At 39.4% G+C, this 25,072-nt stretch overlaps 1 protein-coding gene and 1 long non-coding RNA gene across 7 annotated transcripts in view; one reads left to right on the top strand and one right to left on the bottom strand.

Moving 5' to 3' along the window:
• Nucleotides 1–25,072, top strand: part of LOC309659036 — a 54,839-nt gene that overhangs the window by 4,193 nt on the left and 25,574 nt on the right. For 2 of the 3 annotated variants that reach the window (XR_014262529.1, XR_014262531.1), the window contains exon 1: nucleotides 4,708–11,894. This is a non-coding gene — a long non-coding RNA (uncharacterized lncRNA). Of the gene's footprint in view, nucleotides 1–4,707; nucleotides 11,895–25,072 lie in introns of those variants that run through there. The other variant, XR_014262530.1, reaches the window with a different exon arrangement.
• The window catches only part of ARB2A (ARB2 cotranscriptional regulator A), a 432,252-nt gene continuing 408,927 nt past the window's right edge, over nucleotides 1,748–25,072 (bottom strand). For 3 of the 4 annotated variants that reach the window (XM_082458182.1, XM_082458180.1, XM_082458190.1), the window contains one exon: nucleotides 12,462–18,495. In XM_082458182.1, the coding sequence (XP_082314308.1) occupies nucleotides 18,353–18,495 (143 nt within the window). In that variant the 3' untranslated portion in view covers nucleotides 12,462–18,352. Of the gene's footprint in view, nucleotides 4,819–12,461; nucleotides 18,496–25,072 lie in introns of those variants that run through there. The other variant, XM_082458183.1, reaches the window with a different exon arrangement.

Below are 25,072 nucleotides of genomic sequence, written 5' to 3'. Positions count from 1 at the left end.
CCGCCAGGAGCGCTCAGTACCTGTTATCTTGCCACGCAGAAGGCCACAGGGAGAATCCCATTTGGCACGCCGGGAAAGGCTTTCAACTTTATCTCCCGTCATGTAAATATCCCCGAGTGCCCGACTGAGGGACTTTGTTTTGCATCGAACAATATAAATATCCTCTTTGCTGCAACGCAGGTGTGCGCTTCCTAACCGAACTTATTTTTTTTTTTTCTCCCTCGTTTATAGTAACTCTTTATACCCTCATCCCCTGGTTTTCAAAAAAAAAAAAAATCACAGATGTTTACTTTATTGATATAACCTATACCACGGTTAGGCTGAGGATAATATGCCTCAACTAACAGTCATTTAGCAAATAATAGAGGCGTTCTGGATGCTTTCCAACGTTACACATGTAGTTGGTCATAAAATGATACGTGAAAAAATTAACATCTGCTTTCCTAAAATAAAGTGTGCCAAGTAGCTTTTTATGAATGCTTTCCTCATTTTAAAAAGAAATATGGAGAAATAAACTGGCACCCAGATGTATAGCATATTTATAATGGTTTTAGGATTTAAAGGTAGCGTATTCATCGCACAAGCCATTTAAAAACTGACGGTTTAAAAGCTACTTAACCCCAGACATCTTCGAATCCTTAAGAGTCTTCCAAATTGTATTATTTAAAGAGGAATTTACTGTAATTTAATTGTGTATCAAGGCAGAACTACGTGCAAGTCGGGGCACTGCGGCCTGAGCTCAACAGAAATTCCAACTCGCCTTTTATTTACCTAATTTCTCAGCAAGGTTCCCAGGCCCTTAAGAAGGCAGAGCTGGAAAGTTTAGTTGGGCTCTTTTTTGTTGTTGTTTAATTCCACTATTAGGAAATGAGGCCTACCTTTGAATTATTTCATTAGGATTTGGCCTTTTGGGGGAAGGGGTGGGAACCATAATCATTAGTGGCTTTTTATTATTTCTACAATAAATGGCTAGATTCTTTGTTGAATAAGCTGCTTGAATGTTTTGCAGATGTTCCACTTAGACCAAATCTGACCCCCTATTTCCTCCCCAATAAGTCGCATAAACTCTCCCTCCACTGCCTTTACTCGAGAGCATGCTCCCCCATCCTGGCAAGTTTATAAGTGTCGAGCATATTCTTATGAAATTTCCACCTAACTGCACACACACAGACACAAATACATTTACACACACACACTCCCACCCACTGAGCCTCTGAGCGTGGCAGAGGGTAAGAGAAGAGAAAAAAAGACGAGAAACTGGTGAGGCGGAATGGAAAGGAGGAGGGAAGTCAGCGCAGTGGTTACACTCCTATGAGGAGTGCGCCCTCCCTGGGCCCCTCACCCCCCTTTGTGCCTTGGGTTTGAAACACGGGGGGTGGCCCAGGTCCGTTTCCCCCAAAGTGCCGGGAATCTCGATTTGCCCAGCGTTTGGGGCGTCCGCTCAAGGTGTTTCGGGCCCGTCCCGGCGAGCTGAGGCCGAGCCGGGCCAGCCCCGCGGTCAGCCCGGAGCATCCCTCCCGCGGCACCGCCCAGCCGCCGCGGCCGCGCGTGGGCACCGAGGCCGAACAAAGGGCTCCGTGGGGCGTGGGGCGCGGGCATGTGACAGGCCCGGGCGCCGCGTCGCGAGCCCCCGCTGGGAGCGGCGGCCGACCCGGGGGTGCCGGGTGGCTTCTTGACATAAAAAGCGCTGCGGGCCTCGCGCTGGCTGCGCCGGGCCGCGCGCCGCCCGGATGAGAAGTACTTGTCTGGCTCCGCGCTGGAGAAGCCGCACGTCTCATCTCTCCAGCTCTTGCTTGAAAAGCACTCGGAAGAAACTGTGTGCGCGGGGAGGGCCTCGGGGTGGGCCGGGGCCAGGCTGCGAGGCTGAGGGGGACCGGCCTGGGGGTGGATGGGGAGGAGGTGGAAGAAGTAGCTCCTTTCTGAGTGACAGGACTCCTTTTCAAAGAGCAAATGGGGAGGGGCGGGTGGGGAGAAGCTCCTCTTACGCACGGGAGAATTTTCAAGGTTTCGAAGTCACTCCCCCTCCCCTCCCTTTAAAGACAGAGATCTCTCTTTTTTCTCTTCTTTTCTTTCCTTTCCTTTTTCTTTCTTTCTTTTTAAGGTAGGAAGTGCGTGTGCCAACGTGTCTTGGTGTATTTCAGGAGAAAGACTGATCCATTAAACTTTAAAAAATCTTCTTGAGTTGGTAAAAATTATTGAAAACATTTTAACATGTTTTTGTGGACTCACGGACCAGAGTGGATAAGTCAAGCTCTTGGACAGAGGTGTTTAGTTAAAGATGATATGTTTGTTAGGGAAAGAAAGTTTCCCCTCACCCCGATAACAAAACCTATCACAGCTTTACTTCTTACTAGAAAAGAGTGTGTCCTTTTTTGAACACCTCTAAGGTGTCAGATGCCTCTGAGAAATCAGGTTGGGCGAGTAAAGCTCATCACGCACGCGCCGATTTTTAAAGCCTGCCTGGATTTATAACTTAACCTTAGAAACACGTTTATTATCTCCATTCTCAACCTCAGGTTTAAAAAAAAAGTAGTGTTGGAGGACCATGCCTTATAGAGGAGAAAACCTTCTTTTAAAAAAAGATTTAAACCCACAGTACCAGTTGTTTGTTGTTGTTATCATGATTATGATGGTTATTATGTCATCCCTCCTTTTTGCACTTGATCTGATGAGAGAACTTTCTAAAAGAGTGTGAAATGAAGGACACAAAGACAGTATATCAATGAAAAGAAGAAAGTGGCCCTTTTAATGAGAACTAAAGAAAACCCAAATGTCGATGAAGTGTACCGTAAAAGCTGCTTCAAAGTCCATCTTAATTCCCTTGGGCTCAGTCATCACAAACATGTGATAATTGGGAGTCCTGCATGGAGGTAAGGCAGCCATGGGGTGGGGCTCATGCGATGCACCTCCCTGCCCTCTAGTTCCAAATACATTTTAACCAAGAACTTGGAGACCTTACAGAACCCAGGTTTGGCTACTTAACTTTCAAATGCTATTTGCCCATTAAAGTAATTTTTTTCCTTCTTGAGTAACTGTGCTCACGAAGGGAGCTTCATCCTCTACCCCACCTCACCCCTCAGCAGGTTGGAATATGCTGGGCCATATTCTAGGTTTTGACTATTATTTCGTGATCAGCTCTGTTTCATTTTCTACTTATTTTCGGACCTCAACCTTTCTGGATCACAAAAGTCCCCACAAGCAACACAGCAATAAATCTGAACAAAAATAAGACAGATTTCCTCATCGATGTGTAATAAAGTTAAAGGACATTGTTTTGTCAGACAAGCGCTAAGTAGAAAATAAATCTCAGAGTCTGGGGAAACAAAACGGAGCGCTGCTGGCATGTGTGTAAATTTACTTTTAAAAGCAATAAATCAATGTTAAATTAAACAGCTGGGTACCCTGTCTAGGAGAAGGTTCCGTGTTTAAGAAGATCTTGATGGGAGAAATGTGCTATTTAATCAGACACCAATAACAAAAAAAGTTAAATTTTTATTGTGATCCAAGGCAAGACTGGCCTGGGAATGTCTCTGAACTTCAGAGAGGAAGAGGGGAAGAAGAGGCAGTGTGAATTGTATCTACAGTTTCTATCTTCAGATCTTGACATATGTTTTCAGGCATAAGGAGACGAGGAGGTTTCATAGAAATGTTTTAGATGTTTTGTAAATTGTAGCTTAAGCTCCTTATTGGCTTAGGTTTGTTGGGTGCGTTATGATCTTTGTGGGATTTTTCTTCCTGTAACTACTATAACCTGTGGAGATGTTTTACTGAGCATGTTGAGCATATGCTTATCTAACACTTCTTTGATTCTCAATGTGATTGTTTTGCACAGTAAATAGCAGAGCAGAAAATAAAGAGAATTGTTATTTCATATCTATTATGTCTTACCTTTTTTCACTGAGAAGCAAACCTGAGATTGGAGTAGCAGTTAAAACTCAACTGGAATATTTTAATGTTCATTTTTCTAAGGTTTTTTGTTTGGTTGGTTGGTTTATTTTTACAAAACACTTAATTGGGAAAATTTGTATGTGTGGGGTTGGGGCAGGGGACAGAACAATAGAAAACCCAAGCTCTGGCTCCGTATTCTAAGAACAATGTGAATCGATGAGTTATTATAAAGGCAATATTCAATAGCAGGAGATTAGGAGTAGTTTAAGGCTAACATGCACATAACACGGATTCCCCCACCACCAGTCTTAAAATGAAATTCCAGAAAGAATCAACAGAAGTACTTTAGAAAGCAGACATGAGATGAACCCCTTAGTCTTTTGCATTCAGATCAACTAGTTTAAAAGAAAAATGCGGGATTCTTGCCTATACAGAAACCAGCAAATTGTTCTTAACTTTCTTCATATCACAATCTCAGAAGCTGTGTTTTGTTAGCCAAGTTCCACAGAATATTCATATAATTAGGTAACATCATTCAAAACTAAAAGATGGGGAAAGTGCTGTTTTCCCCCTCAAGCTACAAACTAACAGGGATATTTGGCAGCATCTTGGCTACCTTTGACTTTTCTTCAGCCAAAGGAAATATCAAAGACCCGGTTGCCTGGAGAAGAATAAAGTTATGTTATTTATATTTTGAAGGCTGCATTCAGTTTCCATGACCAGTCGTGGCTTGTTAAGGAAATCTGTGTCTTATGCCACTCAGAGATGGCTCGAATTGCCTGTCAGGAGACGTCTGGGCAGCCTTGTAAACTCAGAATGACTTCTCAAATCCTGCTAGGATTTCCCAGCGATGTGCTTTCCTCTGTGCTGAAGCCCTGGGAGTCATGTCAGCCCAAGGTGAGCCTTTCAGGTACCGCTCTTTGTCCCCATCTGGAGAGGAAGGTGCAGAATTAGTTAGATGCTGCGCTGGTTTTGGAGGTGGGGATGGGGGGAACGGAAAGGCCGCTTGTTCTAATTAAAGACAATAAGCAACCCTGTGAGGAGCTGCCCTTTAGCCTTAGCCTGAGGCAGAAAGGGTCTGTCTCACCTCAGTCGTTAAGTCTGTTTGAGCTGGCTTGTGGGCCGAAGAGCAGAAACCTGCAGGTAGCGCTGGGCTCAGGTGAGACTGGGCCAGTGGTTACGTCGCCCCGAGTGCATCTTTACCTCCCAATTCCCTAGTCGCTCTGTGCTCTGCGCTTGACTTTGATTCTAACTTTGCTTGCTAGATGGCGCTCGGTGTCTCAGGACCTTCCATCTCAGAATTAAAGCGGCTTTTTAGTTAGCACCGTTGTTCTCAACTAGTTGTGGGCATTTGATTTGCACAGTGCTGGTAATGTTATTACTGCCCTTTTTGTCACCCTTGTTCACTTTTTGATTAAGGTAGCACCCAGGTGGGAGCTGCCCACCTTAATCCGTATAATAATAAAATTGAGTGAAACTCTCTGCACCTGAATTTAGGGTACATTTATGGCTCAATTATCCGTTCTGATGCATTTCAAAAAGCACTTCTGTAACTTTTCCTCCAGTAATCTGATTGAGGTTTTCAGGAAGAAGATAAATCAGCAGGTTCAGATGGTTATTTACCGTCCTTGAGGTTTACCACCAAGAGTTCACCTCCCGCTCCCACTACTATTACCTATTTCCATTTCAAGATGAGTTAAGCTAATCTTAGGGAACTTATTACTTTCATTTATCATTATGGCATGCCATTCATTGATTTTAAAGTATTATAATTTGTTTAAAGCCCAAATAACTACAATTCATGTCCACAAAGAAATATGTTTTAATATTAGTAATAAAAGCTACCATAAAGCTTGTGAAGGGTTATTTGTGGATTCTAATGTATATTTATTTTAATCACTAGGTGATTCTTCTCAGATATTCAAAACACTTAAAAAAAAAACTTCTTTGTGTTGAAGCACAAAGAGACAAAATCAATAGTTCTAAGTTTCTGATGGAAAAAAATTAAGATGAGCCAAAAGGACCTGTATGTTGTTTTGTCGAATGAAGGTGTCACTTTCACAGCACCGACCGCTCTCAAACCATTGTGTGTCCCTTAAAGAAAAGGTTGCAGGTGAGGAAGAAAATGGAAAAAAAAAACCTTCCATGTAGATATTTTACAAACATTTTAACAAAAAGAGAGTTTAACTTGCTACTTGCTTTTAGGATTTAGAGAACTAATTTGTATAGAAATGTTCCATCTTTAGGAAAATCAATAACACTCAGAGCTGGGTGGTTTGGAAACCTTTTGTCAAACCTTGGCTGCTTTGGTGGAGGACCCCGCGGTCTCTCTTTAGGTGTTAGGCTGAAACTAGCAGGCGCTGAAAACCTAAAGCGGAAAATTTACAACTTGATCGGCCCCAGCCACAAACCAAAAAACCTGCTACTGGTGCAAACATATGTTCCAGATTAAGTTAGGCAAATGGCTCTCGTTTTCTCAGGGTTGAAAGTTGGTCATGAAAATTCAAATTTGAGTAAGCTCTGCTTCCAATGGATCACCAGATCCTCAAACACTTATAAATCTCTCCCAACCGTTTACTCAAGAGATTTCATATATTTTATTACCTTCTTGAGAGCTTAGTTTATAATCTCCTGCAAATTTAATCCAATCAGGTATTATTTTCCGGGAACACATCTAGTTTTAAAAGTTGGGTAATTTGAAAACTAGGTGTATTCTCTTCTCTAATGTTAAACTGCTAGATAGCTAATGTGTGACTCAGTTGCTCTAATGCTTTTTCTATTTCTTCACATACAGACTAACTTTAAAAAGCAGAAATTAAACTGCTGGATTTATTTTAAAGTTTCTTTAAAGTTTTATTCACCAGAGGCGTAGGTGATATTTTTCACAGCATGAGACAAAATAAGAGAGTGTTACCCAAGCCTTTAATTATGTCAGGAAAGACTGAAATCATGATGTTTCTTTTAATGGGGATAAATGTATTTTGCAACCTCCCTGTGGTCATACAGCCATCTCCCAGCTCAGTCATTTGTAGACCAGTCTGGCTATTAAGATGTCTTGTAAGCTAGGTTAGAATTAACTCCCGATTCTCCAAGATGGCTAGCTCCCTGGGCAAGTTGCAGAGGATGGAGCCTGGCATCAGATATCTTGGGTCCCTTCCTATCTCAGGATAGGAAGACATTCCCTATTACCTACCCGAACTTGCATGATCATCCTGCAGATTTTAACCAATATTGTCATGTTGAAGTTTGATAGTTATTGTTTACATTTCTCCCTTCCCCAAGGGGTCTTGGAAAGTGTTTAAGAGATTATTGATTTCCAAGAAACCAAATAAAGAAGGCTGTTCTTTTATAACATATGAAATACACACTTTTCTTTAACTAAATAGGCAGTGTATATTTGACATTGACAAATGGGCAAGAGACAGGAAACTTATTTTAAAAGACTTTGAGGTAGGAAAAAAGTGGATAGGACAGAAACAACCCTCTAGAAGAGTGGGGTTGGAATTAAAGAAAAAGCTGGGATAAGGTGTGTGTTGCAGGGGGAATGGCCATGTATGCTGTAAAATGGTTTAAAGTTTCATCGAACACATGCAGGTGGTGAGCAAACATCTCTGGAGAACCTCCTTTTCAGGGGGGACCTAATCAGTATCACTCAGTGTTTTGATTGATTTGTCTTTTTAAAACAAGAAAATCAAGTTTTCTTGCACTTCTTTTCGCCACATTTTTTTCTGGCAAAGTGGTCCTGAAATATCCACCCAGGTCTGGGAGTTTCTGATTAACTTAGAATAACCCAGAAAAATCATTCTGAAACTGTGTCAAGAATACACTTAAAAAAAAAAAAAAGAAATTCCTGATTAATTAAATAGAGATCTCAGCCACCCTGTCCGCGGGTCGTAAGGGAAATCTCCAGTGAAGGAAGGAGATTCCCAAAGACCCAGATGGAAGGAACAAATGCTAGGCACCCAGGAGTTCAATAACTGCTCTCTATTCCACCCAAATCTCCACAAGTTCCCCACACCAACAGAGGAAAGCTCCACGTCCTTCTTCACACCTGATTCTCTTTCTTGTTCCTGAACCTCTGGAAGGTAAGAATGAAATATTCATTTATCCAAAGATGGAAACCCAGTTCGTAGAATAAATTCCATAAAAATACACCAACCAAAGACATTCAAACATTATGGAGATATTTCTGTTGTAGTTTCACAACTGGGAGGTGGATCCCCAGTCTAGAATATGCGAGTCTCCAAGACACTATTATTCAACAGGTCCCCTTTGTTACCCTGCACACTTCAGCTGCCACAATACATTTCCCTAGTTTTCATAGGAGGGTCGTGCGGCCAGTTAAAATAGCTCCCGGTGTGGCCGAGTTTCTCTTGTAGCACGGACTTGTCTTAGAATTTGGGCAAAGCGACTCTTGAGACCACAAGAGTGACTGAACTATGAGAAAAAATTATCTTTGGGGATAACTCAGCAGTGACTTTGCACACTAAAAAAGGGGCAAAAATTTTGTGTAAGCAGCGCTGTGTGAGAAAACAGACTGAATTGTTAACCTATGAAATATTTAATAAAATATTTGTATTCTTATGGGATAGAAAAACAGAGTGTTTTGAAGCTGAATTGCCACTAAGCTGAGGAATTCACAGAAATTTGTCATTGTAATACTATGCTAAAGAATCATTTTATCCTGAAAGGTATTGTAATCCATGTTACTATACAAAAGCAATTTTGTAATCGGTTTGTCGAGGCTATTTTAGAGGAAAGAAACTTCTTACCGTAAGATACCAGAATTCTCTCCCTTTTTCACTTTCCTGGCCCTTTCTCGTAAAGTTCGGATTAAGTTGATTTGAAACGATTTTTGTACAATCGATATTTTAATAGAAATTTGTTTTTGGCCGTCTTGCCTGCTCTAAACGTAATACTTTGGTCCTCAAAGTCGGTTCAAGAGAGTAGATGATTAGAACAGGGTTCCAGAAGGAGGGAAGAGATTTCACTTAAAGTCCAACAAGTGAGGCAAGTTTCAACAAAGGAAGGTGCAATTTGAAATCTTTAAAAACTAGTCTTGTCTTAAGAGTGGTGACTTAAAGGTTGCTAGGGAGATCATGCAATGAAAAAGACACCACATGAAAGTGATCTTCCTTTATTGTATTTTGCTTAACCCGACAGTAAAAAGGAGAGCCAAAGAGGGAGACATGCCGAAATCTGGAGCTTGGAGTCGAGGTCTGAAAGTAGGAAAAGCGGTGGTGGTGGGTACTGAGCCAGACGCGCCCCCTTTTAGTGCTGTCAGATAAGTTTCTGCCAAGCTCTTTAGCGCGCCGCCGGCCGGGCGCCCGCTGCACAGACACCTGCTACCGGGCGGTAATTAACCAGTACCTGGGCGCACCCGGGTGAGACGGCTCCAGCCACGGACAGAGCCGTGGGACCGAGGGCCCAGTGGGTCTGGACGTACAGCTCTCGGTCCACAGGTCTCTCGCGACTGAGATCACCAGCCCAGGGAGAATGGGCTCACAGTACAGAGCTCTTAAACCGGTGCCGGTACAGCTCTGGCCAGCTAAGGGGTGCTTGTGAGAAGTTGGCCAAAGAAAAGTTGTGGATAAGACTTCTGCCACAGAAATGACTGAGAGTGGCGCTGCTTTCATTAGAAAGTAGATGCAAATTCGGGGAGCAGGCAAACGGTGTGTCAAATCTGTGGCACTCTAGTTAACACTGGGCACGGAGCAAACAAGACTCTCCACCCACAAACTGTATACTTTTTAAACCCATTGTCGCTTTGGGCTCAGATCCTAAGATTTCGAGCGCCAGTTTCCTATGGTGAGGGGGTGGTCGGAGAGAAGAATCAGGCGAGCGCCGGAACTTCGGGGTTCTGGCGGAGGGGAGAGGGAAGGGGGCGCGCTGGGTGCTGTCCATGGTGCTGGGAAGAACGCGGCTTCATTTCGCTTCATTTCGCTGCACCCAAACCGAGCTCAGGTGTAAAAGGGGGAAGAGAAACCGAGAACTCCTGTGGCTGGGATTTGTTTTTCTTCCCATGAATGTGGAAAATACGCATATGGATATACAATTTAAACAGCACTCTACGAGGGTTCTCCCCTATTTCTCAGCCTGCACTGCTGAGTCAGACAGCAGCGGTAACTGGTCATTATAGGATGGTTTCCTCCTTAAAGTGTTCCAATATTTCAAAGTAATGTAATTATCAATTCTTGACGGACCAAGTAAAGAGGAAGGCGGAAAGAAAAAAGGTGATTTGAGACTTTAAACATATCCAAAGGCACTTAGCTATTTCCAGGTTTGATACCATATAAAAGCACAGCATGACTTAGCCTGTTAGATGATGAGTTTATCGAGAAAGTATTAAAAATATATAGATCCAATTTCATTTAAATAATTCTCTAAACTTCATGCTGGCCAAATATTGCAGTTATTTTTTTTGTTGTTAGCAAGAATAAAAGGAGCAATTTATCTATTGTTGTGTGTGTGTGTGTGTGTGCGAATTTGAAATGGCTGATTTCATTTTAAGTTCCAAAATGGTACTCTAACAACTGCATTCTCTTAAAACAGATTTGATTTCTTAAAAGACAGGTGCCCAGAAAGAAAGCAAGATGCAAATAGAAAGTATTTCAAAATTAGGATAATGAACTAAATAGAAACATAGCTTACCTAGGAAGTAAATCACACTTTTGTTAAAAGAGGTGGGGAGGAGAGGGAGAGAGAAAACATATATAGGTTTTTACATATGTGTAAAATACATTTTTTTTTTACAAAAAGTTTATGTGTATGTATATATACGTGAAATTATGTGACAAAATTTCAGGTAGAATATTACTATGTTTTGTCAAACCAGAAATGTGAAAAACAGGAAAACAATTTATCTTAATTATGTTAACCATGAAAAATCTTAGCCTTAGCAACTTGAATCCATGTGACAATGAAGAAGGAAAGGGACAAGAATTCAAACAGCTGACACAATGATCAGCAGCAACTGACAGCATCTCATTTGATATTTGATATCAAGCACTAGATCAATATTTGTGAGATCAATGCATTTTTAATGGTTTTCCTTTGAAACTGTATGAAAGCCAAATTGTTGACACTCTGTACTAGGGTTATTTTTAGAGCTGGCTATTCCAGGGGATGATATTAAGTAATTTACTGAGGCAAAGCAAAAAACCAAAACCAAAACCAAACAAAAGAAAACCACCCACACAAAACCCCCCACAAAACCCCCAAACCAAAATCACCACAACAAACCATCAACATTTCGTCAGTTGATAAATCCTGATTATCTAGGTACCCAGAGAAGGTGGGAACATTTACTGGAAAAAAGCCATTTTATGTAATTACAGTTAAAATAAGACAAAGAAGAAAACAAGGCTTTGGAAAATTATTTGGAGGTACATGAAGATGAACTGGATCATAGATAACTTTTTCAGGCACAATGGGATTAGGTGGTACTTGAGCAAAAAGAAATGAAAATGATAAAAAGAGAAAGCCCTTTCAGCTATAGGGTCAATCACCTCATGTGTGGAATTCTATAGGAAATAACAGACTTTTCAGTGTCCCAAGCAGAAGAGAAAACCGAGAACTCTATCTGAAACTCATAGCAAGGTCCCCACAGAGGTCAAATAGAGAAAAAAAAAGTAATTAGGTATACGTACTGTCTATTATTTTCCTTTTAAGAGTTTATACATTAAAAATAAAATGCAAATTGATCTCAGAGGCACATAGGTCCCCAACTTATAAATCTTTAAATTGTAATCTAGAAGGGTTCTACTCTTTATTTTTCACTCTTTAATGCTTAGTCAGACAGCAACATTAACTCATTTGCTTACTAACTCATTATGTTTGACAAAAAAGCTAAACTTGTATTTATTTATTTGTTTTTACAGATTCAGTTTTGAGGAATTTTCACCCAGAGGAATCCAAGACAGCAAGCAGCAATTACTGGGGAGGTAGATGATGGGTGGTGCAGAGGCAGTATAACTAGGTGAACATTTTGGAAGGACAGTAACAAGGTCAGATGTGATGATTGTGGACAGTGTTCCTGATAAGCAGGTGTTTAAGTTTTTGCACTAAAAGAGAAAGAAAGTGTCTTCCACTTGTAATTCAACTTTAGTTAAGAACTTGGGAGAGACTGGTTTCTCTTTTGCTTGAAATAATAGGAACATTTTAGAAAATTTCTGATGCTTGACCTAAAGACCTCTCATCCCTCTCCAAGATAGAGAATAAAATACTTCAAAACCATGCAATTCTTAAATTTTTTAGCTCAGTTTCCTTTTCTCTAATGTTTTTCTTATGACAGTAAATTACCTGACAAAGAAATTGTTAATATATTATTACTAACAGATAGCTTTAAATAAAACGCATTGTACTATATGCTTTTAAATGAAAATACAGACCTAAGTCCTTTTGCAGTAGAATTAAATCATGCACTTAGTATATTCCTTAAGAGGCTAGGTAAAAGCATATTTTCCACGATTTTTAATAACTCCATAACGAACAGTCACTCTCTGCATGTGTCTCTATGTTCTAGTTTATTTCAAGTCTGGCAGATTGCCTATAAACTAAAAACACCAACAGTTTGAATCAAGTTTTCTTTAATGAAATAAAGCCAACCTTAAACACTGATACACATTACATACAGATAATTTACAGATGCAAATGAACTTGAGGCATTCAAAAATATTTATTACAAAGCCCTGCAGAATTTGAACATGAAAAATTTATTTAAAAGAAAATAATTTTACAAACAATCCTGGTGACCAACATATATGGAGTATCTACTATGTTACCAGCACTGAAAAGACATACTCATACTGTATATGTTGTCTATCCTGGTGGAATGGTCATATGTACCCCATGGATGGATATGTGTATGCATGTGTGTACACATACACACAGACATCTATGCATATATACATATTTTTCCTATTAGGTCTTTAAAAAAAAACCCTGAGTATTTCATAGAAGGAAATGAACTTCATATTCAATTGTAGTTAATTTGGGCTTCATTTTGGCTAATCATAATTTGGCCAATAATTTTTTTCCTGATAGCATGAAGGACAGTACTTAGAATTTAAAAGTTTAGTGTTCCAAAAATGCTGCTCTTCTTAAGCCACTTTGAAGTAATGCTAGTGAGCCTAAGATCCAGATCTACATGTTAATCTCTAGTTTTGCCTTCAAACAGAATTCAGTTACAAAGAACTTGGAAAGATTTTGAATCTATTCAGGAGAGGAAAACGCTTTAATTTTCTGAGGAGTAAAAACTCCCCAAGAAACTTCATATAGCTTCTTAGATTTTGCTTAGCATATGTGATAAAACATTGATTGTTGCAGTTTGGTGACCCATGAAATTTGGGGGTTAGTTTTCTCTTCAGACCAGAGCATATAATTATGCAAATAAAGAGCTGTCACTGATCTAGTGAAATACTCACAAACACATGCACTCTGAAATTGGACAGAAAAGTGAAAATGGTTGGTGATGTGATGGTGCCATGGTTTGTTTTCCTGCCAAGTTTCTATCCAAGTTCATTATTCAAATTGTAAACTTTAAAAAGAGACATATCATTCTTGGGGTGTTGGTTGTCTTTTCATTTCAGATTCTTTGTATTGGTACTGCAGGCTGGCTACAGAGTACAGTTCAACATTATTTTACCTATGACAGTCTCCCATATTACCCAATGTATTAGCCAAGGAAGAAAAAGTGGAATGATCTGGAAAGAAAGATGCAGGGCCTCTCTAGATTTCTTTTCTAGAAACATGTTTCAAATAGAACTCAACTCCAACAATACAAAGAATATAGTGAAAGGTTTTTCACAAATCTCAAGGCAAAGGACTGGGAAAAGTTGCCTGGAAGGCCTCATGGATTAAGTCAAATTTCCATTTTCAAGCTTTTTTCCATTCAAGGGGAAAAGACTGGTCACTGCATGATATCCACTTAATGGTCAAACTTTCAGTACGATTCTCTCCTATCTAGCAATTAAAGCCCACTCCGTAATATTTGGTTACTTTAACCTTTAAGGTTCATTTATAATTACCACTCCTCTAAAACCTTTGTGCTAAGAATTAACAAGAGTTCTTCAATGTAACCATGCTCTTTGGCATCAAGGTCTCCCAATTCCAAAGTTACCATTGCGAAGGCTGTTGCATAATTTCAGATGTCATGGAGAGTCCCACTGATGAAATCTGAGAAGGCTCATGTCAGACCACTGACTGCTAAAGACATCACTACATGAAAGATCAGTGGTGTGAAACTTTAAAAACATCGATCCAAATGAATCAATTAAATCAACATTCATCTCTCCTAAGTGTGAGGTTTAAAACTATCATTGTTGCCTTTTTTTTTTTATCCTACATAGATTTCGAGATAAACGCTGGAATGCTTTGATGGCTACTTCTATTCTCGAATCTCTGTTAATCGACTTTGTGCTATTTCCCTCTTTTCAACATCTTCCACTTGGTGTACATTCTTTACTCTTAGTACAGTGCATGACAGTTGCAATGCTTTAAATCTAAAACCGCCTAACAAAGCTGACGCTTTAGGTAGGGTAGCTTTAAGCTCTGTGAAGTGTTGATTAAAAACCCTTTCCCAGACTCAAACTGATCTTTTTGGAGATTAATAGAATATTAGATAAAAGGAAGACGAACAATTCAAGAGACTCCCACTCAGTCACACTATACAAGGAAGGAAGGAAGGAAGGAAAGTATTCAATTTTTGAAAGGGAGTACCTCCTGGAGTCTTTTATTTTATATTATTATACCTCCTAATAAGTAATCATAAAATAACCACTACTATTATCCTTTTTTTTTGCCACCCATATTTCAAAAATGAGAATATATCACATTTATTTAAAGACATTTTTCTCTACAAAGGCATAGGGAAAAATTTTGAGAAAACTTTAACCTTTCTGTAATAGTAATCTTTCTTAAATGAACCAGGATTACAGACACCAAAAGGAACCTGTCAGTCTACAGTTACAAACTATGATTACAACCGGAGACACACATGTGTCTGGATTGCAACCCCCGGATAATCCAGAGAAAAATGAAAAAATCTAATTTATTAGCACTGATAATACAGTTCACATATTTTGTCACCCACACTCTCTCAAAAAAGTTACGGGTTTTAAAGAAGGAAAAGCTGTGAAATAAATATAAACAAGGTATTTTCAGATTAGATGTACTACATCAAGGACCTATATAGGGATTTGGGAGCAATTTAACCTCAACAGAGTCTTTTTGGAAAACACATTTGTTTACCGTATATAGTAAAGTATATTTCATAAAATGATAGTTTAACAACGGGTTCAAATTTCCTTGTAGCCAAGGAGATATTTTAGGTCTTAAAAACAAATATCTTTAAAAAAAAGCTTTGTGAAAGTTCCAAGCTAAACAGGGACTTAACTGAAGTTAAGATATTACCTTACAGCAACAATAATAGTAATAATAAGTAACTATAAGGTTTAAAATATTGATAAATGCTGTCCCATCATTCTTATTAAGTTTCTGCTTTTATTGACCTCTGTGAGTGATTAAATGAGCTTCTGAACAAGAATAATAAGTCACTGGATATTGGGAAAATTGTTTTTATTTTAAAATATTAAACAGAAATATATAATATATAGGAAACTCCTGTGTTTTAGTTTCCTTTTCTTTTGGTATAAACAATAATGCAATCCAAGTTGAAGCACAAGGCAGAAACTTGAGAAAAGAACAATTATTACAAGAATATTTCTCCCCCCGCCTTCAAATATCCATGAAAACTTTTAACGGCTGTATGCTTAAGTACCTTTAGAAAGCTCCAAAGCCAGTATCTGGCTTTTAAGTTTTAACAGTTCTATTCTGAACCTTAGATTGATCAACAACTCCTTGCTTCCCATTTCACTTCCTCTAAGAACTCACTATATAATTAAAAAAAAAAAAAAAGCCCACTTCCTAACTTTAAACCTCTACTCTCCTGAAAACTTGTCTTAAAGAAACCAAAGTGGGAGAGCAGAGCAGAAACATTGTTAATCCTTGTCTCGTCCAAGCAGGCGGGCTACTACCAAACTGACTGTTGTTATTCCAGGAAAACTGAGGTGAAAATAATATTATATTTATACCAACAAGCCCATAATCAACAGGTTAAAAAATTGTACATTACAAGGAATCTTATCAGTAATCAGTTGGAGGTCTGGGACGGGTCGCCTAGCTCCCTCTGGGTTGCAACAGCGCAGATCCACAAGTAGAAATTACATTTACACAACTTAAGTTTGCAGATAGCTCTCTATAGATAGTTAAACAAGGCCTAACAACCCAGTAGTTTTAAAGTATTAAAGGCAAATAAGCAGTGATTTACTCTAGTTACAAGTGAAGGTTTTTTAAAAAAGAGGGGTGAGAAAACTGAAGAGAAGAAATAGGAGTGATTTGGTTTATAACCTGAGCGTATTTGCTCTAATTCAGCTGCAGAAGCTTCACAAATTGAGTACTGTACAAGTGCTGATTAAAAAAATGCAATAAAATTAGTTTCTTGTGAACATTTTCATATACTGAAAACAGCACACAATTTATAACACTTGGAAAAATATATTCAATCCACATCAATTCTCAAATCCTCTCCGTGGAAGGTGCCATTATTTTACACAGTTCACTATTACTTCTAAAACAGAAAAGATTGCAGAGCAACATGCTTGACATTGCTGGGGTTACACGTTTTAAGCCACCCAAGGAATTGGATAAAATGACATTTTGATTTTTCCTCCTATGTTGTTTCTGCTAAAATAACATCGAAAGATATGCATATAAGATTACTGAAAGAAATATCACCTTAATTTACCATCATTAAAATTATGAGAACTAATTAATGCACTTGTGTACCAAACACAGATACTATCAGTTTTAAAACTTGCTGAAATCGGTTCCTAGTATAAAAACATTTTATCCATGAGGTGGTTATTTTAAGTTATTTTTCTGAGGAGTCAAACAGTTCTAAGTTATTTTGGGTACATTTTATCGTGTCCTCAAATAAGGCAGGCATATTGTTGCGTATGCTTTAAAAAAGGATGAAAAAAATGCTAAATTCAGATCCTCACTTACTAGAAACAGAATCTTCACTAGGTAATTAAATTCTACAAGTAATTAAAAAATTCATAATGTTAAGATTTAACATGTGAATTTAAAAGTCAGCAAAATCTTAACTTATTTTACCTCATATTTCACAGAGTTGGCCAGATCCTAGCTGGATTAAAATACTTAATTGTTGAAACTGTAAGGCAAAACCTTACAGAGGAGGTGGACTACTACAAATTATACCTTTGGATTGAGAGGAGAAAAGTCTTTCACACCAGGTCTTTCCCTTTCTGTTGAAGTAGAAAACTAAAAGAATCATTTTAGCCCCACTAAGCCTTTCAGAAGGAAAAGGTTCAAGCGCACAGATTCCTTTTCCTTACGACGATAAGAAATACTCTCCCTAAAAAGGTCTAACTCTATGAAAGCTCAGAATAGACCACACTACTTAGGATTAACAACAAACTTCCTCCACATTAAGATTTAAACAAAACTTGAGTATGCTATCTAAATTACAGTGCTACCCAACACACATTATATATTTAAAAAAGTAAATTCTAATGATAAAGTTGGAAATTCCCTTGAAAATGAAACCTTTCCCACATGTACTTAAAAGATTTGCTCATCATTATGTTTTGGCTTAAACAATCTCTTCTGAAATTAGAGACCTGTGTAAAATCTCGTATTCAATTGGCAAGGTTTTCAGCGATAACGTGGATTGGGTACTTTATAGATTTTTTAAATGCAGTTTTTCTTCTGGTCTCGAAATGAAAATAGATCGTTAGGGAGAGAACAATTTGCCCTCCCCAAACTACACAGTACATGACGGAATTCACGTTATGAATTTAAATTTGGCTTGGGAGGGGGGGGACTTCCTTAAAAAAAAAAAAAAAAGACATAGACGCCCTTAGGGAAAAACCTGCTTAAAATGGGAGTTTTAAGTCTAGAATAAAAGCTTCCTTCGGTTCGGTTCGGGGGGAAAAAGAAATGGACATGATTCAGGGGGAAGGGGGGCCGGGGGAGAGGAGCGGAGCGGCGGCTACGTGGCTGCCGGCGGTAGGACCGCGCAGACGCCCCTCGCCCCGCAGCACCGGCGCGGGCTCCATCAGGGCAATTAGAGGCGCGCCGGCCGCGCCGGGCAGGGCGCTGTCGGCCTTAATCTGCGCGCTGACGGGCAGCGCGAAGCCCGAGCACAGCCCGCAGGAAGCACGACCAGTGAACCCATATTGCTTTGACAGTTGCACTCATCTAGAAATAATGCAAAACGCTATTTAGATGTATATATCACGACCCTGTGCTCTAGGAAGAAAACAATCTAATGAGGGGCTGGGAGTCTGCTCGCCGACAACAGGCGGTGGGGAGACGTGTGGATGCATATGCTCGAGTGTGCTTCCTCGGCTTCCCCTCCCCCGTCTCGCTCGCTCTCCTCTTACAGCTCTTCGTGCTTTATTCGGTGGGAGCGCCGCGTCAGAGTCGGCTTCAGGGAACTGGTCTTTGCCTCAGAGGCTTCGGTAAAGAACTTGAAAATAGACGGGAAGCTCTTCCAGGAAGTTAGCTCGTGACGGTCGGTGCCTGCAAAATGCACAGATTCAGTTACGAGGTGGCCTCGCGTGCTGCCGGCGCAGGTGGGACGGGACCGCCGGGCTCTGCCGAGGCCCAGGCCGCCGGTCCTCTGTCCTCGAGCCCGCGCCCTCTGCGCCGCGCCCCGCCCCGCCCTCGGAGTCCAGCCCCCACCCCCGAGGGCGCGCGACCCCTAGGGACCACACCTGTACCTGAGGGTTCACGTGGCCCCCAGGGCTCGGAGGTAGGCTGCGGCCCACCGACTCCGCGTCTCTGCCGGCGGCGTTCGGGGTGGCGATCCCGGAACTCCGCCGCCTCCGGCCTGAGCCCCTAGCACGTCCCCGACGCGCGGCCGCGGCCGGCACTTCCCCGCGGTCGCCCGAGGCGCGGCCGGCGGCCCCCGGGGCCTCAGCCCCTCCGGGCCAATCGAGGCGCTGGACGGGAAGGGCCACTCCCTCTCCCGCCTCGAAACCACCCACTTCCCCAGGCTGGGCGCGCGCGGGGATTGGTTTCCCCTGCGCTCGGAATCCGGCTTTTGCACCCTCCGCAGAGCACCCACGTTTCTTTGCTTCCCAAGAGAAAGAAACAAGTTGCATTTTAGTGTCCTAGCAGCCTACATTTTTTTTTTTTTTTTTTGAAAACAGGTTTTAGGGGACAGTCTTAGAAAAGCTAAAAAAAAAAAAAAATGTTTCAAAGCAGTGACTACTGAAAGAGCATCTAGGCCTCCTATTTTGTCAGCAGGAATTCAACTCACAAAATGCAGGTTAAGTTGTCAATTTACGGAGTTATTTTATTTTACTACAGCTTCTTTCTGTGGCTTCAATTTAACACTAATGTACAGATTTTTCAAATAAAGTCTTTCTTCAGTTTTAAGACAGGCAAAAAATAACACTGATGTAGACATAAGAACAGATGAGGACATTAGTCTGTTTTTGACTCCCTGTGATAGCTTATATCATTTAACTAATAGTTTTTTAACGGAACACTTTTTAAATTTAAAAAATAAAAATAATAATAACAAAGACTCTCCCGTAGAAATAATGAGTGAACAGATTTTAAACGGTTTAAATCTCTTCCGAGATCACTCAATTATGCAGAGAGACACTGTCTGGAAGTCTCTGGATTCGGGGCCTCTGTCTGATACTTTAACATTGTTAATGATAATTCTTTAGTCTGTAATAGTAGGTCATTGCTATGGTTACTCTACAATGGTGCAACACTTTGCTTTCCCCTTCAGCTATTCGCTGAGACCTGGTAACCACATTTGTTGCCTAGCAACAGTTTTGTGACAGTATCACAATCTGGGAGTTACAACAATAAGGATGCTATGGCTGCCTCGACCAGAGAGCAGAAAGCTATAGTCTGTGCATGTGACTTAGCTGTGGGAGCTGGCCTTACTAGAGAACCCCTCTTTTAACAGGTGCCCTCAGAAGGATGCACTCTATCCTGCTCTCCTCTGCAGACTGGCCTAATGAACTTGCATTTGGAACAAGATCCAGTACTGAAGTCATATCCTTGAGTTACATCCCCCAACACTACTGTGTTCAGACTAAAAAATGAGGTCCTTTTTCTATTTGCTTACTCATTTTGGGCAAAATTCAATGTTAGTCAGTGGAAGAAAGAGATGAGTGCAGGCTTATCCTGGCAAATCCTAAAGTGCCTGACTGGATTTTGACAAGTCAATAGAATTCTCGGGAAAAAATTATACAAATGCCTGCCTTTATCAATAGATGTGTAAAAATTCAAGTTCTTTAAACTATATGTAATATCCAGATATTTATTGTTAGTATATAATTTTCACTGATGTATTCAGATAACAGTCTTAAAGACTTCCTTTGAATTTGGAGGCATCTGTATTCTCCAAACACAAAAGAAGTTTGTGAGCAGTTCTAGATAAGCTCAGACATACCTACTTTAAATAATATTTTGTGGGTATATTTAGAAGGGAGCCCAGTTTCTGGACAGGTTTATGAAATGCCCGTCCCTGTTTTCTATAGTGCTTGTAACTCCAGTTTCATTTCAATAATAATTACTAATAGCACTTATAATGAAAAAATATTTTAAAGTCAATGGTATTGACTCTTCTCAGATGCATACTACATGGAAACACCCATCCCCAAACACAATAGGAAAAAAAAAAAGGTGTTAATCCTCTCTTTTCCTTCTCATTTCCCAGGCTTCCAGGCTCATTTGGCATTTCCTCCATAGCGATCACACTTACACTTCCTAGTATTACCAAGGCTATGATCAATTTCTAAGCTTTCTCAGGGAGCTCTTCTCATAATTCCTCCCACCCCTTGAAAACCAATTCAATGTATGAATCTAGAGGGACCTAAGGAGTCAATGGTCTGAAGCAATTTTAACTCCTTTATTTTTTTCTTTCCTGGTGACAATCTTTCTGAAGGATGGACAAATTTCCCAGGTGATAAAATCACTACAAAGGCTTTTTAGTTTTAGCTTATGATGACTCTCTGCTTGATTAGTCCTGGGCTGAAAAGACCAAAGTCCCTAAGATAACTGAGGACCTGCACTGGCTCTCAGTATTTACCCCTGCAATTTAAGAGTATAAATAATGAGAATGTGTGCTCTGTCAGAGGAAGGGAAATTGCTAGGAGTAAATTAATAAGCAAGGTGGGTTAGAAACTGAATTATAGAGAATGGAATGGGAGAGGGAGAATCCTCCCTAAACTAAGGAGTGGTAACATAAATATACAAAAATGGCTTTCTTTTCTAAATTACTGAAAGTAGATTTTTAGTATTTTTAAAACAGCATTTGGAAGGTAGTTGCATGTCCATCTGGGGCTGCATATACACATTTCAAGAACATGTTTGGAGACCGTTTTTGAAAACTTGGGGCCAAAGTTCAGTGAAAATATTCACGAATTAATATGACTATCCGCCCATAGCAATGATAAGAGAATGGAAACTTCTGACAGCAGCTTTCAAATACTTAAAAGATATACAACTTTAGGGGAATTTCTTCCATCAGGATGGAAACACTAGGTCATTACATTATCTATTCATAAAAGGATATAAAAGGGGAAAGTTTAGGCTAACTAAAAAAGCAGCCATTTATTAATAACCTGCAATGATGTGTAGGTAACATGGAAACTAGTCCATTTAGCACTAACTATGTTATTTGAAGGAGATAAACATGGTTTTATAGTCAGGACCTGGTCTTTCCCCTGCCACAACTTTACCCTTATCAAAAGCTCCTCTTCTTAGGGACTGTGATCTTTTTTCTACTTTTCAAACCCCCATTTCCCTAATCTATGTTGTTTCCACAATGTAGGAAATAAAGGGTTTTCCCAGGTTAATTATCTGCCATGTTCTCAGGGAATGATTTTTGTATCCTCTTGGATTGGCAGGCTTGTTCTTACTGGATAATTCACCTTTGGGGCAAAATAAATGTGCACGATCTCAGTTCTTTACTACAAAAAATTGCCTTTGCTCAGTCGTAATCAGTGGTTCTTAATGGGCATGGTAGTGGCCTCTGGGGCATTTTGGAAATTTGTAGGAAAGTTTTTGGAGGTCAGGACAATTGGGAGGAGCTATTGGCATTTAGTGGGAGAAGGCCGGGGAGGTGGACATCCTTCAATTTGCAGGGCATTATAGCATATGAAGAACTGTTCTGCATTGCACATGGTTTTCAAATGTTTCACCAGCTATTCATGTAGTTGAAAAACCTGTTTATGATTATATGGGCTTAGAATATAGATCTGTTTAACAAATAATCTCACAGTACTTTTGGCATGATTTTAATACACACGGAATTTTCCAGGAATCCAGCTACCATGTAAATTGAAGGAATTTTGTACTTTATGTTGTTCAGAATATTACCAAGAATGGACTACCATATGAGAAAATCTCATCACTGATGGCCTCATTGCCCACAGTACTTGAGCCACCAATAAGCACACCTGCACCAGCCTGCATTTGTAGATGTGGAATTCCTGGTGATTCTATACACAGGACCCATGCAGATTTTCCTGAGCACTTTAAATATTGATATATATATTATTCTTATTATGAGTTATTTTTCTTTTATTTCCTTTATATGTTAACTAGAAGAATATAATAATTTAGCAATCTTGTAAGTAGGTGAATTATGTTATCTCTAGAATTTATTTCAGGATAGTAAAAGCACTGCTTAATATTTATTTATTTTTTATTTTTAAAAAAATATTTATTTATTTATTTGGCTGTGCCGAGTCTTAGTTGCGGCATGTGGGATCTAGTTCCCTGACCAAGGATCGAACCAGGACCCCCTGCATTGGGAGCACGGAGTCATAGCCACTGGACCACCAGGGAAGTCCAATATTTATTAAAATAGTATGTTTTTAGATGATAAGGGTTAGCTTAAATAAAAATGAAGAGTTAATTCTTTTTTATTACATTAGAGGTTAATTTATCTATAATCTGAACCCTACTTATAGCTAGCTCTTTTATCCTTATACAGAGTAGAAATGCCTTTTACTTCTCTTAATGTTTCTTCCACAAATTTCTGGAAGAATAACGGACCCAACTTCCCTTCTGACTACAGTCATATTAAACAGATCACATCAACAATAAATGTCACTACTATAAAAACTACTTAATTTGTAAGGAAATTCTGTTTCATAGATCAAAAATAATTGTGGTTGGAGAAGATCTTGGCATTTTTGTCAACGATGTTATTCACTGTGAAATAACCAAAAGGTAGTGGACAGGGGATCTTCCAATTAAAATACTACACTGAATATTTATTCTTTATCTATCAATTGTTTTTAAAAATGAACTACAGCAAATTTCAAAGAGGTAGAGATAGCACAAATGGTCAAAAAGATTAGAAACTTTAAGTATAAAGGATGAAACTATAAATCATATGAGGAAGATCAAATTGCTAAAATGTGTCATATGTTTTCCCAAAAGACTATATATTTAAGAAAAAGTGTCTTGTAATGGAACTGAGAAAGAAGGAGGCTACATTTATGTAACAGCATTTAGAAATTAAACAAAAAATGGTTGGAAATAGCACTGACAGTGGAATGCTCAAAGAATAGGATAAGAGAGAAGAAAACATTGCTATATCTTCTGCCTTGTCTATTCCCCTTACTTCTTCCTGTGATGACTTTAATCCAAGTGTTTCTTCCAAGTCTGCCTTGTCCACACTCCTCTTCACTTGATCTTAGTGCTTGGAATTTTTTTTTTTTTTTTTTGGCAAAAACTATGCCAAAATATGCTACTGAGTTAGCAGCCAAAACCCTGATGTTTACTTTGGTAGATGTAGACTACTCTGAAGCTGTACCTCATTTTCTGCAGTAGATGTCTTAAAAAGTTATACGTAAATATAATTTCTGTAAATAGAATATTTTTAAAGGAAGAAGTGGGTTATCTACTTCTTCAAAGAATCTTTTAATAAAGTGAAGAATTCTCTGGGAAAGCAAATAATCATTCTCCAAATGATATTACACATACACAATCAGATTTTCCAGAGGTGAGGTTTACTACTATAATATGATGGACAGTCTGAGTAAGGGCTCACTGAAAAGATAATTTAGAAGCATTTCTTGGTCAGCCATTCACTATTCTAATTATTGCTGGTCACCTTATTTTACATGGTCCTAGACCAGAAGGTCATGGAATAATTTCAACAATCTATGCATAATTTACATTTTAGGGTCTCGTTTAGAATAGGGAATACAACTGTTCACAAAGTCACCTCTGAATATGAAATATCATTTAAAAATCTTTATTTCAGGGGAAAAAACTAGTATGGGCCCCTACCCTCTCACTGACACCCGCCTCCCCTGCAAAAGAATTTGGTTTTAAAGAAAAAGGTAATGAGTAAATTTTATACGTTTCCTATGATAAAGGGGGAAAGAAAAAAACCTAGAAAGATATGAAACACATTAAAAGGATAACATATCTATGATACTTTCAAACTGACAAGGCTTGATTTTAAAAATTGATCTTTAACAAGAAAAAGAAATATGGGCAATTAGGAAGTAATGAAGACCCTGTCAATATAGCTATGTTGAGAATAACAGGTAAGGGAATTCTTGAGAAAATCTAATATATAAAAATCAGGAGGTCTGTAATATGCATTATTGAGTTCCAGTGGGATTAACTAATGAACTTATGAGCTCACCAGCAGTTATTTTTAGAAAGATATGAAGAATTAGAGAAATACTAGAGCACAGAAAAATAATGTGCCTTCTAAAAAGAAAGAAAATATATATTACTACTAAAATTCATTTAAAAATGAATTCTAGCGCTTCTAAGAACACCATTAAAAAGAATAAATTTACCAATATTTGAACAGAGAAGGGCTCCTAATGGAGACTCTCCAAGTTAGAAGGCACAAGTGTGAGTTGAGACTCTGTCACACAGCAGGGGTGAGGATGGGGGTTTCGGGGGCGGGGAGGATAGTAAACGAAGTGGGGTGTTCGCTGAGACTGAGGGAGACGCCAGGAGCAGCTCAGTAAACGTGCTGCCTGGCCTGCTTAAACCACCTGTGTAAGATACAAGCAAGTCTCTTTCCATTGCTAACACTGCTGCAAATCTGTTAAAGCCGAGATTGTGTTGAGACCCTAAAGGCAGGTCGTCA

The sequence above is a fragment of the Balaenoptera physalus genome (assembly GCF_965194825.1).
Source record: "Balaenoptera physalus genome assembly, chromosome: 3".
NCBI classification, from domain to species: Eukaryota; Metazoa; Chordata; class Mammalia; order Artiodactyla; family Balaenopteridae; genus Balaenoptera; species Balaenoptera physalus.
The sequence above is the reverse complement of the archived record's forward strand: the minus strand, read 5'-3'. Positions and strand labels throughout refer to the sequence as shown.